At 39.7% G+C, this 15900-nt stretch overlaps 1 protein-coding gene across 9 annotated transcripts in view; it reads left to right on the top strand.

Annotated features, from left to right (window-relative positions):
* The window catches only part of Celf2 (CUGBP Elav-like family member 2), a 307380-nt gene that overhangs the window by 256955 nt on the left and 34525 nt on the right, over positions 1–15900 (top strand). For all 9 annotated transcript variants that reach the window (XM_042686057.1, XM_042686052.1, XM_042686050.1 and 6 more), the window contains 3 exons: positions 814–972; positions 3959–4022; positions 15145–15279. In XM_042686057.1, the coding sequence (XP_042541991.1) occupies positions 814–972; positions 3959–4022; positions 15145–15279 (358 nt within the window). The remainder of the gene's footprint in view (positions 1–813; positions 973–3958; positions 4023–15144; positions 15280–15900) is intronic.

Here is a 15900-nt window from a genome sequence, read left to right as displayed (position 1 = left end):
AGAAGCTTCTAGAATAGTGAGATGCAGTCAGTCACAGGAGAGAAACCAAGTAGAATCTTCCTTCTGCCATTTAATATATACCTCCTCTGATTAGAAGGCAGATTATCTTGATTTGCTCTGGGGATTTTGGATAGGACAGATAATGACATGGCAGGAAGAAAAGAACTTTCTGAAAACATAGGAGTAGTTAACTTGGTCAGTGCTTTTACTTTCTGAATATCTGTCCTTCATCCATATTCCTAGGATGGAACCAATGCCCTATTATTGAGTAGAAATTATTCCTGAATTTCTGAGCCCAGTGTGGTTGTACACATCTATAATCCCAGCACTTGGGGGTGAAGGCAAGAAGAGGATTGTGAACTAGAGGCCAACCTAGACTACATATTCAAGGCTCTTATCTTTAAAAAAAAAAAAAAAAAAAAGGAAAGGACATAAGATGTTTTCATTCCCACTACAGTTTCTCACCTTCCCACTTTTTCCTCTTCTCACTTGTGGAAACAGACACACACACAAACACAGGGCTATCTTTAAGGCAAGTGAGCCATGAAGCTTAAGTTGAAAGAAGATATCTGAAGAGAAAGGAGAAGCAATTTGATAAATGGCTTCACCAGAACTCCCCTACAGAGCCAATGACACAATCTTAATTTTCCATTGATGGTATACCATTCAGAGAAGGAATATCAAACCATTTGTAAGCCATTGCAGACCATTTCATGTGCTCCAGAATAGCTAACCAAGATCCAGTGCTGACGGTGTCATGAAAGCATGCAACCAGGCTGTAACTTCTTCACTTTCCGCTGTGTCTGACCACAGGGCTGTTCTTCACCTATCGTGGTGAAGTTTGCTGATACTCAGAAGGACAAAGAACAGAGACGCCTCCAACAGCAACTTGCACAGCAGATGCAACAGCTCAACACTGCCACCTGGGGGAACCTGACAGGGCTGGGCGGACTTACCCCACAGTACCTGGCGGTGAGTGCTGGTCTTGAGGGTCTGTGTGAAGGAAAGGAATAAAACTGGAGGATCTAGGAAGCTAAGTACAAGGAAGAATTTGTTTTCCATTCATTTTGAGTCTTGGGAATTATTGAAATCGCCATTTAGGGAGAAAATTTTTGCCAAGTGAAATTGATTAGCATAAGTTCATGACTAACTTAACTCTTGTTTGATGTAGGGCGGAAAAATTTACCTATGCTAAACTTGTTACAAGTGTTTCAAAGCCTGTGTTAGAAATGACATTATGTGTTTGACAGCTGGTTAAGTCAGCTAAAAGGTAGTGAGTGCCTCTAATAAGTGTTTACTTTTGGTTCAGCTCCTGCTAAACCATACTTCTACCCCCACTAAGTTTAGACCTTTTTATTCAAGCCTGAGAGAGTATGCATATGTGCCTGTTGTGTCCTAATTCTGTCATTTTACATTTTAACTATCTCTCTCAGGATTAGATCATCCATTAACTGTACTTCATAGCAAAAATTCTGTTATGCAGGGCAGTCCTTCCCTGTGCCTTGAAAGGTGAGGTGATATTGCTTGATGATTAGGTGAGGAAAGGGAAGCGCAGACCGCACAACTGCTAGTAATCTGTGTGGGTTCAGATTAACCATCTCCACAAACTGTGCTGGTCAAGTATTCACAGACCATCAGTTTACTTGTATGTACCAGAATTTTTATCCAAGATTGATGTTATGCTTACTTTTTCATACTTTGTAAGAGTCTACCTTCCTGCTCTCCTATTTGGTAGAACCTCTGCCTTTCAGTATTCTGACATATTTTCTGTGCCCACAAAAATCTCTGGATCATCTGCAACATATTTCTATACCCATAAGAGAATTTCATGTATAAAAATGCCTTTTGATATTTTTGAGCACCAAGTTTTTCTTAGACATATTTTACTGCTGCATTCACGTGAAAGTTCTGTTCTCTGAAAAAGCTCTTAGCCAGTAAGTCATTCCCCTGTCTCTTGGGTGAGCATAGATTTGAAGCCTGGCTTACAAAGTATTGATTATCCATTTAAACAATTCTTAGTGATGATTTCATGGCCTTCAGGTACTTACATTTTTTTTCAACAGGAATTATTAATTCCTCAAAATAAATAATTTAACCTTAATTTTTAAAACATGTAAGCTGAAGAAAGGGCTGCAATTTGTAAGCATCAGAAAATGATAAATTCAACAAATTAAACCACAGGAAAGGATTTCTGTATTAAAATAGATAATCTCTACGTTCTCCATTTCTCTTCCTCAGTTTTCCTCTGTGTGTGAGAGAGCGCATGTGTGTGCACACACAGAGTGCATATGTAGTATGTTCCCAACTAGGAGAGATGAGTGAACATGTCAGACATGTTTCTTGATTTTACTACCAGTAGACATGAAGTCTTATAGTACCACTGTAACCTGAAACAGGTTCACAGCCACTGACAGCCCACCATGCTTGGTGCTATGTCACTTTTTAGTTATATAAATTGTAGAGTTTATCTTATTAAATTGACTTTATATTTACCAATAAACAATAGTGTTTTACCTTATGTTTCACACAGCTACAGATATATTCAGAAAGTTTTTTGAAAATCATGAATTTATCATGTTTCTCTTGAGCACATAATATTAAAACAATTTTTCAATGAGAAATATGGTAAGTATACAACATACATATTGGAATATAGGAGGTAACTATATTTTCCCATGTACAAACTAATGTACTATCTGTATTGATCAAGCTATGTGTATTGCTCTTTTACCAAAAAAAGAATGTCTATACATCTTGTTAAAATCTTAGAATAGCCCAAGTTAACCTACAGTTCAACTGAGTTGGTCCAAGGACAGGAATACTTCAGAACCTTTATCATGTGGCACCCACTAATTCTACATGGCAGGAAAAATGTGGTTTTGAAAGCTATAGGGGGAAAGTACAGACTTTCACAGGCATATTAATTATGAAGCATAACTTCATTGTACATAGCATTCCAGATATTTACAAATCATACGTTTCTTTAAGCCGTGAACACCATCTTAAGAACAGCATTTTTTGGCTGGGAAGGTGGCTCAGTGGTAGAGTGCTTGCCTTGCATGCATGAAGCCCTGGGTTCGATTCCTCAGCACCACATAAACAGAAAATGCCAGAAGTGGTGTTGTGGCTTAAGCGGTAGAGCGCTAGCCCTGAGCTGAAGAGCTGAGAGACAGCACCCAGGCCCAGAGTTCAGGCCCCACAACCAACAAAAAAAAAAAAAAAAAAGAACAGCCTTTTTTTTTTTTTTTTTTGCCACATATGGCTGAGGCTACAACTGTATGTCTGAAAGTCAATAAAACTTACATGTAGAGTCATTGTAATGATCATTATGTTGGCCTAAAAGGTAATGAATCCATGTGCATCTAATGAAAGATAAAACTGAACTGTGAAGTAGAGTAGATGATGGAATGAATCTTGATTTACAGAGATGAGTTACAAAAACTACTAGACTACAGAGAGACATAATTAGTCACGCTATGTTGGTTTCAATACATTTAACACCTGGTTGTTAAAAAGAGTAAATTGAGGGCTGGGAAGGTGGCTCAGTGGTAGAGCGCTTGCCTTGCATGCCTGAGGCCCTGGGTTCGATTCCTCAGCACCACATATGCAAAAAGAAAAAGCTGGATGAGGGCACTGTGGCTCAAGTGGTAGAGCGCTAGCCTTGAGCTGAAGAGCTGAGCTGAGGGACAGCGCCCAGGCCCAGAGTTCAGGCCCCACAACCGGACCCAAAAAAAAAAAGAGTAAATTGATTGTTTTAAGGCAGTACTGTTGTGTTTCCCTCTTATCTGTGCTTCTTAATTGAGATTAGATATTAATTTGGTTTTACAGCCCCAATTCTGGGGACCTTCTCCATTAACAGACAATGGTCGCCAACTATACAAATGTAAAGGAAAGTTTTGGTGTTACTGTGCTCTCATCTTCACATGGTTCTGACTTTGCACCTTGTGTTCATTTTCAGCTTCTCCAGCAGGCCACCTCCTCCAGCAACCTGGGTGCATTCAGTGGCATTCAGCAAATGGCTGGTGAGTCATGAAACATACCTTTCCTTTTGACCATACAGTTGCTAAATTGGGGGTTGGTTTAGAGGGCAAAGGAAAGAAGTAGAGAGAAAGAGAAGTTTTCAGATGAACTGGTTTTATAGGTATGAAAAAAAATAGAATCATCTCTTCCTTAGTGGTCCTCCTAAGTGTACTTCCTTACTCCCATCCTTCCTTATGTGACAGTTAGAAGATGAAGGGGCTATAAATTCCTACACAGTGTACACTTCAGCTGTTTGTGGAATTTTTATTGTTGTTTTAATGGGATTGATTACTGGGAGATTTCCAACATATTCTATATATAGGGCAGCTAAACTGATTGACATCCCTGTAAAATAATAATAAGCAGTCAGTAAAAGTGGCCGAACCCCTATAAGGCCGAAAGCCAAGATTGCAAGCCTGTGTTTGATAGTTTTTAGTCCCTTGATAATGACAGACAATTAACAGGGTGCCTTTTTTACTTTAGTGCCCAGTTGACAGAATTGTTCATCGGAAGCTTTTATGTGGAAGTTAAATCTTTGTTCTAAAGAAAATCAAAGTGGAACTCTCTTTGAAAAACAGCTCATTGAAGGATTTCTTTTCATAATGAGCTGTGCCAGTAGTTGCTGTGGCACAGTGATTAGCAAAAGGTCAACCCTACTGTGCCTCCTCCCATGCAGGTACCCCACCGCAGCACTGGGCCAAGGAATCAGAACACAGGTGCCCATTAACCTGCCAGGAGGAGCTGGTAGAAAGCTTTTTCCTTGTTTGGTTCCAAAAGGGTAGGGAAAGAAGGCAAGGAATAGAACAGATTTTTGGCATATTAAAATGAAGCACTGTTTTCTTTAATCAGGAACACCCTGAATTGCTGAAAAGAAACCTTAACTATATAGCATAAAAACCAGATTTTTTTAATCTGTCACTATAATATTTCTTTTTTTTCTAATAGGTACCCTTAGGTTTTTTTTGTTTTGTTTTTCATTTTCATTTTGAGTGAATCTGGAAAGATTTGTAGTGAAATTTAATTTCTTCCTGTATGTGTATGTAGATGGTTAGCCAGGCTAATAGTAGCTCTCATCTGATGAGCTACATTGCCCAACAGTAAAAATCATGCTGAATGACTTGTTCAGTTTCACATCTATTGAAGCTACCCGTTTGTTCTGCTGCAATACCATTTTTGGATTATTAAATATATAGATGATATATATACTTACATACCTTGCATAATAAATAATTATATCATTGTACCATACATAAGTATACAGTTCAGGATACTGGCATTGGAGCTAAGAATCATATTGAATGGTTAATTTATTTTAAAGTCTATGAAGGGAACTGGAGAGAGATTAGTAAAAATATTCAGTAGGTGTTCTGTGTTTTAAATGAAAAATCTCAATGCAAGCTCCTTAAATAAATGCTAAGATTCGTCATATTTTCAGCTGATAGGAAGTTCATTTTTCTTCTAGTCATACAGATCAACTGAAATCTAAAATTTCAAGTTTTCCTCAGAGAAAGCCTCAGGCTCTCTTGCTCCCACCACTGAATTATGCAGAGAAGATTACTTAGTCCTGAGGCTACTGCCCAGTGTGTCTTCCTAGGTGGACCAAGTGCCCTGTTATTTTTCATTAGAATGTGTATGCCTCTGCCATGCCAACCACAGGTCAAAATATTAGCATTTATATGCTCTGTTTGCTCATTTGAAAACCAGGAGTATCTTATAAGGTGCCATGGAGCAGATGGCTAACTTAAAGACATTCTATAAATGCTTTGATCTTTCCAAAATATTCATTTCTGGAACCTCAACATGTTAAACTCAACACACTGAGTCTGCAAGCCTATAAAATCAAATCCTGAGTAATCCATTGTCTGCCATCCATTCAAAATGTAGGTATGTAGGCTTTTTCTGCTTTCCATAAAAGCTGTTCCTCATTTATATAGATAGTTGTATCGTATTCTTAAGTATGTGAAACATTGTGATTTGGATTTTTTTTCCTTAATAAAGGAAAGTTATGTAGCCTCCTCTACTCCTATTGTCTTGTCCCCAAAGTAGGATTTAACTTTTGTTCTAGCCATTAATCTGCACAAATATTACAGAGTGAATTCTGGTGGATTGGTAACACAGGTTACATCCTAGAGATCTTTCCTGACTTCCCCAAATGTGAGAAGGGCTCTTCCCTAAAGCTCTTTCCTTCCTCCCTTACAAGTGTGTCGAGTTCTCTCTAATTCAGAGCCCCAAACCACACACTGATCCCCAGGAGAGCCTGGGCTGGGCTGGTGGCTGATAGCCGAGCCTCTCCTCCTCTAAGAGGTGCTAGTCACTGCATTGGAATGCATGGATGAAGAAATTTTAAACTGATACGCAAATTTGTATTTTGGATACATTCCTGGTAGAACTTAAGTCAAATGCCCAGTTTTTGAATTAAGAAATTTGGCTTTAAAACTAGAAAGCATTATATAAACTAATGTCACAAATCTTCATCAATGAGTTATTAAGGATTTGGAGGTGGTTTGTAAATACTAGAAAACCTGTTACCAAGCACATTGTACATAACAAATACAATAAAAGCCATATAATATAATATAATATGATAGAAGGAACACAGGATGTTACTTTTCCCCAGCTCACCTGATATTAAAATGTTTATTGAATGACTGATACTGTGACATAAATTGAACATACACAATTCATATTTAATTTTTATGTATTCCAGTGGCATATTAATTGACTCAGGTAGTCTGTCTTGGAACACTATCACCAAAAAGAGTGAAATACTTTGAAAATTAATCATGTTTAACTATGAACATCTCTCCAAAAGAGGTGGTCTTAAGTAGGTATGATGACATAGGCCTCTAATTCTAGCTCCCTGGGAAGTGGCGGAGAGAGGATCTCATGTTCAAAGCCAATCAAGGAAAAGTTAGTAAGACCTTTCTCAAAAAGAAAAGCAAAAGGACAGGGAGCAAAACTCAACTGGTAAAGTACAAGACAAAACCCTGGGTTCAATCCCCAGTACAGGACTGGGGGGAGAAAAAAAAAATAGAGGATTCAATCCTTTAGAAGATTTAAGTTTCTAGTTAGAGTCTTAAAATGGCTCATTTATATGAGGTAAAAATAAAATCAGCCCAAAAAAGCAAACAAAAGAAATTTTAGATGACATTTACTAAGCAGTTAGAAGACCTAATGGAACATCAACTGCATTTTACTCCAGAAAAATCTTACCATTTTCCTTTCAAACTGAAAGTAATTACAAATGTATTTTGCTATTTCTATGAAAGGGAACCTTTACTAAATAAGGAATTTTAAAGCAGAAAATGTATTTAAGATCAAGTCTTTATAAGCTGAATCCTTTTATGTCTACTGTGTCTCCTTGAAGTTGATTGATTTTATTTTCCCTCTTAAAACTTTTAATAAAGATACCTATTTCTAAATTTGTTGCTAGTATTTAATATATTTCTTAAATCTGAGAAACTCTTGAGTTTCAGCTAAGAGCCTAAATTGTCCTTGAAGGAATAAGGGAAAAGTGTCCTTTGATCTTTAATTTCTTTATAACCTATAGCATACATCAGAAGATCATTGTGATGGAAAAATAAAGGTAGTACTACTTCACAAGTTTCTGTGAAACTTGTCTAGCTCTTTGTAATAATCATGTAGCTGATTTTCACAGAACAAGGACAATAGGAAAATGGAAGTAAGAAATAAGTTTAGGAGATTGCAGCACCAGTAAGTGGTGTGAGAAATAGGATACACAACTCTGAAATACTACAACAGCTTTAGGAGTTAGTGACTGTTGGTACTCCATTTTACAGACTGACAACTAAAGCATAGAATAAAGACACATTAATAAACATGTCCACACTTTATTAAACTAAGCTATTAGCTGTGTATCTATATTACAAGTTCAAAACCTGAGCTGTCTATTGCCCCATAGAACTTATGAAACATTGCTCTGTGTCCCAGCCAATTTAGGTATAAACAAAAGCTTCAGTGATTCATCTATACAAGTGGGCTGAACTCTGAATGTAGAAAGAGCCCTAAAACTGCTAAAAGAAAGCAGATGCCTCCATGCTGGAAAATATTTCCATTTTATCAAAAGAAAGCTCTTTGTTGGAAGAGGTTTTTGTTTTTCCTAGAATAAGGTATTATTAATCACAGAGATTTAGAGATAAGAATGAAAAGAAATTACTGTTGATGAACAGGAGGGAACTGCTTCATTTTTATTCTGCTTTTCTTTAAAGCTAATAGTAACACCCTTTAAAGTAACAATAAAATTGTAGAGGGCAAATATTTGCTTCAAACAACAAAACAGATTTCCCTTTGTCAATGTGAAATCCACTCCCTGCGAATACTGACTTAAGAGTGTCTGCTCGGTGCAGAAGAGGAAGAACACTTGCCAAAACAATGTGTGGGAGGTCTGAGAAGCTCTAGTTGGAGCAGCTCCCAGCATGAAGTGTGCACCATAGGTCCACAAAGACCCTGTGTTCTTCCCTAGGTCTCCAGCAGTCCACACCACAGACACTTCCTGCGAATGTGCTAATAGGCCTTATGAGAATGTTCTATAACCACCCATCTGTCACTTTTTACCAGACCTGATTGGCAAGCACTTGTAACAACTGACATCTGTTCTTGCTTATTGATATGCAGATTTATGGTAATTGCCACAAACAATAAGACACAAAATTACCTAAGGTGAACATTAAATTAAATTTTTGTGCCCTTCTCCTTATAATTTTTTTAATCTTAAGTTTCAAGTAGGCATATCATCTGTTTGCAGCACAATTTCTTTGTTTTGAGAAGGACTTTTTTTTTCCAAATACAGAATGAAAAGTTGAATTCTTGTATCCCCAGCCTTTTCCCCTTGTGCTGTATCATAGCAGCTCACTGCTTGATTTCTTAAAACTTCAGTGCTCCACAAGTGTAGTCACCTAGACTATTGCGCATAGTTTGAGGGGTACCCAGCTGGAGCACAGTGCTTCATGAAGTTAAATGGCATCATTTTTCTTCTCATAAAAGCTATTTGCTAAGCCAGAACTAGCTTCCAGAAGGGTGACAGGCGCCTCTCCGTCTGGTGCCCTTTCATCGTGATTATGTAGGAGTAGCCAAGAAAGAGAAAAGTGTTACTGGGGGTGGAAAAGCTGAAACGGAGGCCAGGGAGCAATGCCCCAAAGGAGAAGGAAGAGAAAGCAGTAACAGTAAAGGAACGAGGAATATGCATTCCAAATAAGTGGAATGAGGGCTCCCTGAGTGCTCCGAGCCACCCTCACTATTGACTTAGCCCTGGGGAAGAAAAGGCAGTTACTGTAGGGGAAGGGAGAGCTTTCCTCCCCACCTGGACAGTAATTGCTCCAAGTCTTTAGTGGCTGAAACTAGAAGGCTGATGCAGGATTCTACAAAGTGTGGTATGGTTAACAGGTAGCCACTGAAACTCTTGAATGTGAGCCTGTCCTCACGAGATATCAGTACTATTTAGAAGCCCACGATGGTGCAGGAATATCCTTGAGGAGGGACAGGCTAAAGTGAGACATGGGGCCTCGTAGAGGAAGAAAAGCTTCGTACTTCACTCTCTGTGCCAGCTGCCGGGAAACCACAGCGAAGGGAGGAGGAGGTCTAGCTGAGACTCTGGGCCTGCAGGTTTCCTAGCTCCTACCTCTTTTCAAGTCCTCCCTCAGTTTTAGCTGTGTCCAGGAAAGCATCACTGACTGAAGTTCTGGCTAGGTGGGCTTCTGTTGTATGCATGTATGTCTGCATGGGAGGAGACATTGGTTTGCTTTCTTTCTCTTCTCTCATCAGCTCTAACTCCTTCTTGATTCCTCATATACACCACTGTCCCAACCCTGGGCTTCTCAATCAGTAGCTTCCTACTAGATCATGTCCCTTTTTCAGGTTAACTAGATCAGAGGTTCTTCAGCTTTTTAAGGTTCGTCACAAAAATTATCCCACACAAAAACATACATACTCACTTTTTCATAAAATTCCAGACTCCTGTCCCTAAGGCCTCCAAAAACAAGGAAGGGGAGAGGAATAGCATGTTGACAGACTCGATATTGATAAGAAATGGCCATAGGAGTCCATTTGCTCACCCAGGCAACTGATCCGTGACATCCAAGATTCTGGTGATGGATGTATAAGGAAATCACATTTAGAGAGATTTAGAAAGCAGATACAAGTACTGTACAAGTTATCAAGTAGTTAGTTACTTAGTGTAGTACTTAGAGCATGAGTACTGATTAACTCAGTTCTTAACTACCAATCAAGACAAGATCATAAATTTAGTACCTAAATTTCAGGTACCACAAACTGAATGGGCATTGTTATAAAGCTCTGTCTACCAGGCTTGCCATTCCTAACAAACAATTCATACATAATGTGTTAACGAGGCCACTTAAAGTGAGGGGGAAGAGCAGGTCAAGGATTATTTTGGTGCTTCAGCTATATTTCCTTTTGAAACCCCATGCTGTATCATCACTCTTCTCTTTGTCCTCCTGAACCCTCCTAAAGTTGTTTAAAAATACCAAATAATGGAGGCCAAAAAACAAGAAGAGGGCAGGAGAGCCCCAAATTGGGAGCAAGAGAACAGAAGGAACACTATAGAAAAGTCATGTTGACAAGGAGAGGACAGATACACTAAAAAGAAAGTTGGACCTCCCTCTTGTTGACTCAGGACTGCTCCTTGGAGAGTGGGTAACAGTGCCTTGACTTTTGCACACTGGTTTCCTTTTGCCGTGAACTGGACAACAGAGTGCCTACAGAGGTGGGTATGTAATAAACCCAGAGAGAGCACATGGTAAAGCACTGAGAAGCACACATGGCACACACTTCATCCTAATGACTGGTGCCCTCACTGAAGCAACATGCAATCTAGCTGAGTGTTTACGCTCTGAGCCTAACTGCACAGGGCATTGTTCTTTGAACTTTACTTACGTTGACAATCAGAAGACATACACTTATAATCCCATTTTACAGTTGAGAACCTAGCACAGGCCAGTTTACTCCAGATGGTTGAGGTTGGAGTAAATGGGACAAAGCTAGGTTTATTTGAACCCAAGGCCTACACACTTCTTCATCAGGCCACACTACATTAAATGGCATTAATCATTTTTGTTACCAGCAGAAAATGCTGACCATTCCAAGCCCTAAGAATACATTATAAGGTAAAGAATGGGATATCCCTCCCCAGATTGCATTGAGAAAGGCAGAAATGTAGGGTCAAACTGAGAAACTTTGTAAGACCGGCATCAAAGGCATGAAAGCTCGATGGATTGATGCATAGGTACCATGACAGACAAGCTAGAAGAGGCTCCACTCCTCAGCTTACTAGTGCATTTCTGTGCTTCTTCATCATCTCCATCAACGCAAGGGCTTTCATGAGAATGTGGTTCTAAGTTTGAGTCTATTTCCAGAATCCAGTGTGCTAGTAGGAACCTTCCAGTTACTGACTTCCCCTGCTGCCAGATCCAGCAGCCTCCTGAGCACAGGCACTGTCTCATTTCCTACTTACCCTCAGCACCTTGCATAGATCTGACACATACAGACTGATGGATTGACAGAAAGATAGATGGGCAGGCAAGTGCAGCTCCTCCGTCTGAATGGTTCCCACTGTTCTCTTCCTTTTTTGCTAGCAGGCCTCTTATTTCCACTATTTTTATCTCAGCTTCTTGGGTTCATACCTTGTCCTTCCATTGTGTATTATTGGGCAGTGTTATCCATCCTCTGCAGTGATGCCTCAGAGCCTCGGTCACTCTACATGGCCTTTCTAGCTAACAACAAGGAAAGGTTAAAGAGGCTGTTAAACTCTCTAAGATGGTGGTGTGCATATAGGACAAATATGGAGAGGCATCGACAAGGAACACACACCCTTAATTCTGAATTCTTAAGGGAACAAGACAGTGGAGAAGAGAACCTCATTGTTGTTGGCTTGGCTCCAGGACTTTAATGAATGTCAGTGGGTAAGATGATGAATAAATATGATCTGAGAAGAAATTATGCAGTACATTTGCTTATTATTGAGGGAAAGCAGTCAATATTTGGTGCTGATATAAGTACAAAACAAAAAGGAGAAAACTGAAACTTTGGTTGGCTTTATAGACGACTATACTCTTCATAGCAATTTCTTCAATATTTGTTATCATTACCTGTCCATACATCTTGAAGAAATTTGTCCACCAATTAACATATATTAAGTAGTAAATATGTGTGTGTGCTTTAAGTGTTTATGTGGACTTATAAATAAGATGAGCTGGTATCAGTGGCTCACCTGTAATCCTAGCTAATCACCTGTGGCTCACTTGTAATCCTAGTTAATCAGGAGGCTGAGAATCATAGTTCAAAGCCAGGCTAGTCAGGAAAGCCTATGAGATTCTTACTGCCACAAAAGCCAGAAGTGGCACTGTGTCTTAAGTGGTAGAGTGCTAAACTTGAGAACAAAAGCTCAGGGACAGCACCCAAGTCCTAAGTTCATGCCCCAGGACCTGCACCCAAAATAAAGGGATTAAAAACTTTCATCCTCAAGGAGCTCAATTAGTATTTGGTTGTGATGGTAAGAAATACATATACGTAGTGTGTAAGTGGACTTTGAAGAGAGAGTCACAGAAAAGTGAGTTTGTAGATAACCACATAGAAAGTGCACATTAAGTGGAAATGGAGCCATCTTCAGAGAGAGACAGTGAATTGGGGGAGGAGGCCTTTACCCTAGGCTCAGGAGGCTCTGCTACAAAGCTTTGGCCAAGAACCTGAGTTCTTGGTTCCGTGGCTCTAATACTGCAATAACACTTGGGGGGCATAGTTGTTCTAGAGGAGGACCTGCTGGTCTGAGCTAGAATAATGGTTCTGTCAGGTGCATGCATAGCATAGGATTTAATGTCAGTGCATAAACCCTGTTCTTTTCTTGGTGATTTATCTGATCATCTGGTTTACATCAGTAAGACATCAGAGGGGACAGACAGATCAGTACAAATGTGCCTCATTCCTTGCAGGATCACTTAGCCAGGATGCTCTTGTCACACTCACGCATGAAGTGGATTCTTGTTCCTTTTCGGAAATAGAGTCCTTTACTGCGTTTAAGTGGACCTGCACTAAAATCCAGCAGGTCCTGTGTTTACTCCATTCCCTCTTTGCTAAAGTAACACTTAAAAGACCAATGATTCTTAACACCTGCATTCCATTTGATACCATTTGACCCTTGATCCAAGACATCATGAGAGATCTGTTTACATTTGCATTTGCTTGATAAAGAAGGGTTGCAAGAAAGGTGGATTTTTCTTTCAGAAATTTGCAAGATTTTACAAATACTTGTGTCCTGCTTCTAAGACATCTCTACCTAAGAAGTGAATAGGTATTTAGCTTTCACTCTAAACCAATGGGTCTGGATGTCTCCTGGAAGCAGATAAGAGTATCATTTCAGACAAAATGAAAATGTATTGTTCAGCCAAGCCATCAGGAGCTTTTTTCTAAGTAAAAATACACTCTGGTCAGAGACCAGGACAGTGGAGCCAGTGACAGCACTGCTGCTCAGCAGCCTTGCATTCCTATAGAGCTCAGACCATAGTCAATGCCAGCGGCTGGGGGTTTACTCAGGTATATTACCTGTCCCCTCCATCTACCTTCCCAACACATATGAAAGCAGTTATCAGGCCATTCTGCCTAAAGCAGATTAAATTTGTTCAGTAGACACTTAGTAAGCATCTGGATTTAAGGCATGAAAAGGCAAAATTAAGCTGGTTACTTAACTCTTTCTGTATAAGGAGAAAAGTACTTTTGTATTCTCTTACTACAAAGTGAATCATGGGGGGAAAATCCTCCATTGAGAACCTGTGGGTTGAGAAATAGAGGGGGAAGAGAAAAGATGTTGGAAATACAGATACCACAGACACCAGGCCTGAGTCTAACGTTAACTTCTGGCTTCATATCTCATCAGATCCCACTCTTTCTTTCTTGCAAATTTTTTCTCCTTTCCTTTCTTTATACTAGTCAGAAATCCATTCTATTTAAGACAGTCCCATTTTAAAAGATGAATATCTGTAACATGTGAATACAGCTCTTTTTACAAATGAAGCTCTATTAAGGCACTGTCATTTCAATGCACATACTGAGTTCCTACTGTGGACACATGTTAGAGTTCCTCTTTAAAATAAATCTGGAGAGAGAAGTGCAATGGCAACAACAATAACAAAAATAATAGCTAATAATTACTTAGGACTTACACTGTGTCAGAGTAATTTTCATTTTTCATCTTATTTATCTGCACAGCAACCTTGTGAGGTCAGGTACACTCACTAATCACAAAATGAGAAGCTGAGTGCTAGTGGCTCACACCTGTAATCCTGAGGGCTGCAGTTCAAAGCCAGCCTGGACAGGAAAGTCTATGAGGTCCTTATCTCCAATTCTCAAAAAGCTGGAAGTGAAGCCATGGCTCAAATGGTAGAGTGCTAGCAGAAAAGCTCTGGGAAAGTACCCAAGCCTGAGTTAAAGCCCCAGAACAAGGAAAGGAAGGAGAAGGGGAAAGGACTGAGTAATTTGCCTGGATTCCAGCAGCCAGAAAAGTGACAGAGGCAGGATTAGAACCTGTATCAGTTCAAGTTGAAAGTAGCATTTAACTGATGAATTATAATTTCCTCTGAAGTGTCTTATACATGCACCTGTACAGTGTAGAAGTTGGGAGTTTGCCCTGAAACTTTTCCTGCAGCCATCTAAGCCCAAATCTCACCAGTTCCTGACAGCTAAGTCACAGAAGCTGCCAGTCCACAAAGCCCTACTGTGACCAGTCAGTACACAATGACCACTAGACTTTCCTAGTTGGTACTACAACATGGAGAAGAAACAGCAGGAAGGGGATACTGAGCTAGGACAGGCTGGGAGCTGACTCTGATGAGGAGCACTGGATGTATGGAATGCCGTTCTGAGTGCGCAGTCTCAAGAAGATGGAATCTTAAGGACCTGAAGAAGGTATTCTTGGAGGAGAGACTGCAGGCCCAGCCTCCCATGCAGATGGGCTCACCTCACAAGTCTAGGGCAGCTCTGTACATCATGAAAGCACCGGCACAAATGCGGGGATCCCCATGGCTTTGTGGGCCTACTTTGTTCGTGAACTTGGAAAGTCAAATACTTGCTAATGTCACTTTTTTCTTTCCACCACAGGCATGAATGCTTTACAGTTACAGAATCTGGCGACACTGGCTGCTGCCGCAGCAGCTGCCCAGACCTCAGCCACCAGCACCAATGCAAACCCTCTCTCTACCACAAGCAGCGCTCTGGGTGCCCTCACAAGTCCCGGTAAGTAGAGGCTTGCTTTTTCCCTGTGTGTGATCAAAAGCACTGTGTGCTTGAGTCTGTACATACCACACCAGGGGTAAAGGGTGGGGACTGATAAGTCTAGGATGAGTGGAGCAAGATCTAAAGTGTGTTATCTTCCAAGGTCAAAATGAGAAATATTCTCAGTGAGAGAATCCACCATTATTGTGATTTTCCCGTATCTGTTTTACTTTCAGAAAGGCTTATCTTGTCTATTTGTACTGTGAGGCGCTTTAGTTGCTTAGTCCTGTTTTTTTTTTTTTTTTTGTCCTGTCCTCAGGAATTTAAGAATTTAAGAAAATGATAGAATTTAAGAATTCTTCATTAAATATCAAAATTCATGATCATCCAAACGTTGGATTTTATATCAGTTCATTTCTTCATATTTGATTTTTAAATCCCTAACCTAGCAAGACGCATCTTTGTTTTCACTATGATCCGATTCTAAACTATGTAATGAGGTCTTTTTTCCTCAGAAATGTTGTTGCCTTATTCAAAAGCATATGACATTTTTCTTTTCATACATGGTAAATATGTGGTTAGTTACCTAGATACTATAATTTGTTTTCTTGTAAAAAATGAAAAGTTAGAATGTTTTGCTGG

This window comes from Dipodomys spectabilis, unplaced genomic scaffold, assembly GCF_019054845.1.
Source record: "Dipodomys spectabilis isolate Male_0828 unplaced genomic scaffold, ASM1905484v1 ptg000096l, whole genome shotgun sequence".
Classification (NCBI taxonomy): domain Eukaryota; kingdom Metazoa; phylum Chordata; class Mammalia; order Rodentia; family Heteromyidae; genus Dipodomys; species Dipodomys spectabilis.
Note: the sequence above shows the minus strand (reverse complement) of the source record. Positions and strands in the feature narration are given on the sequence as shown.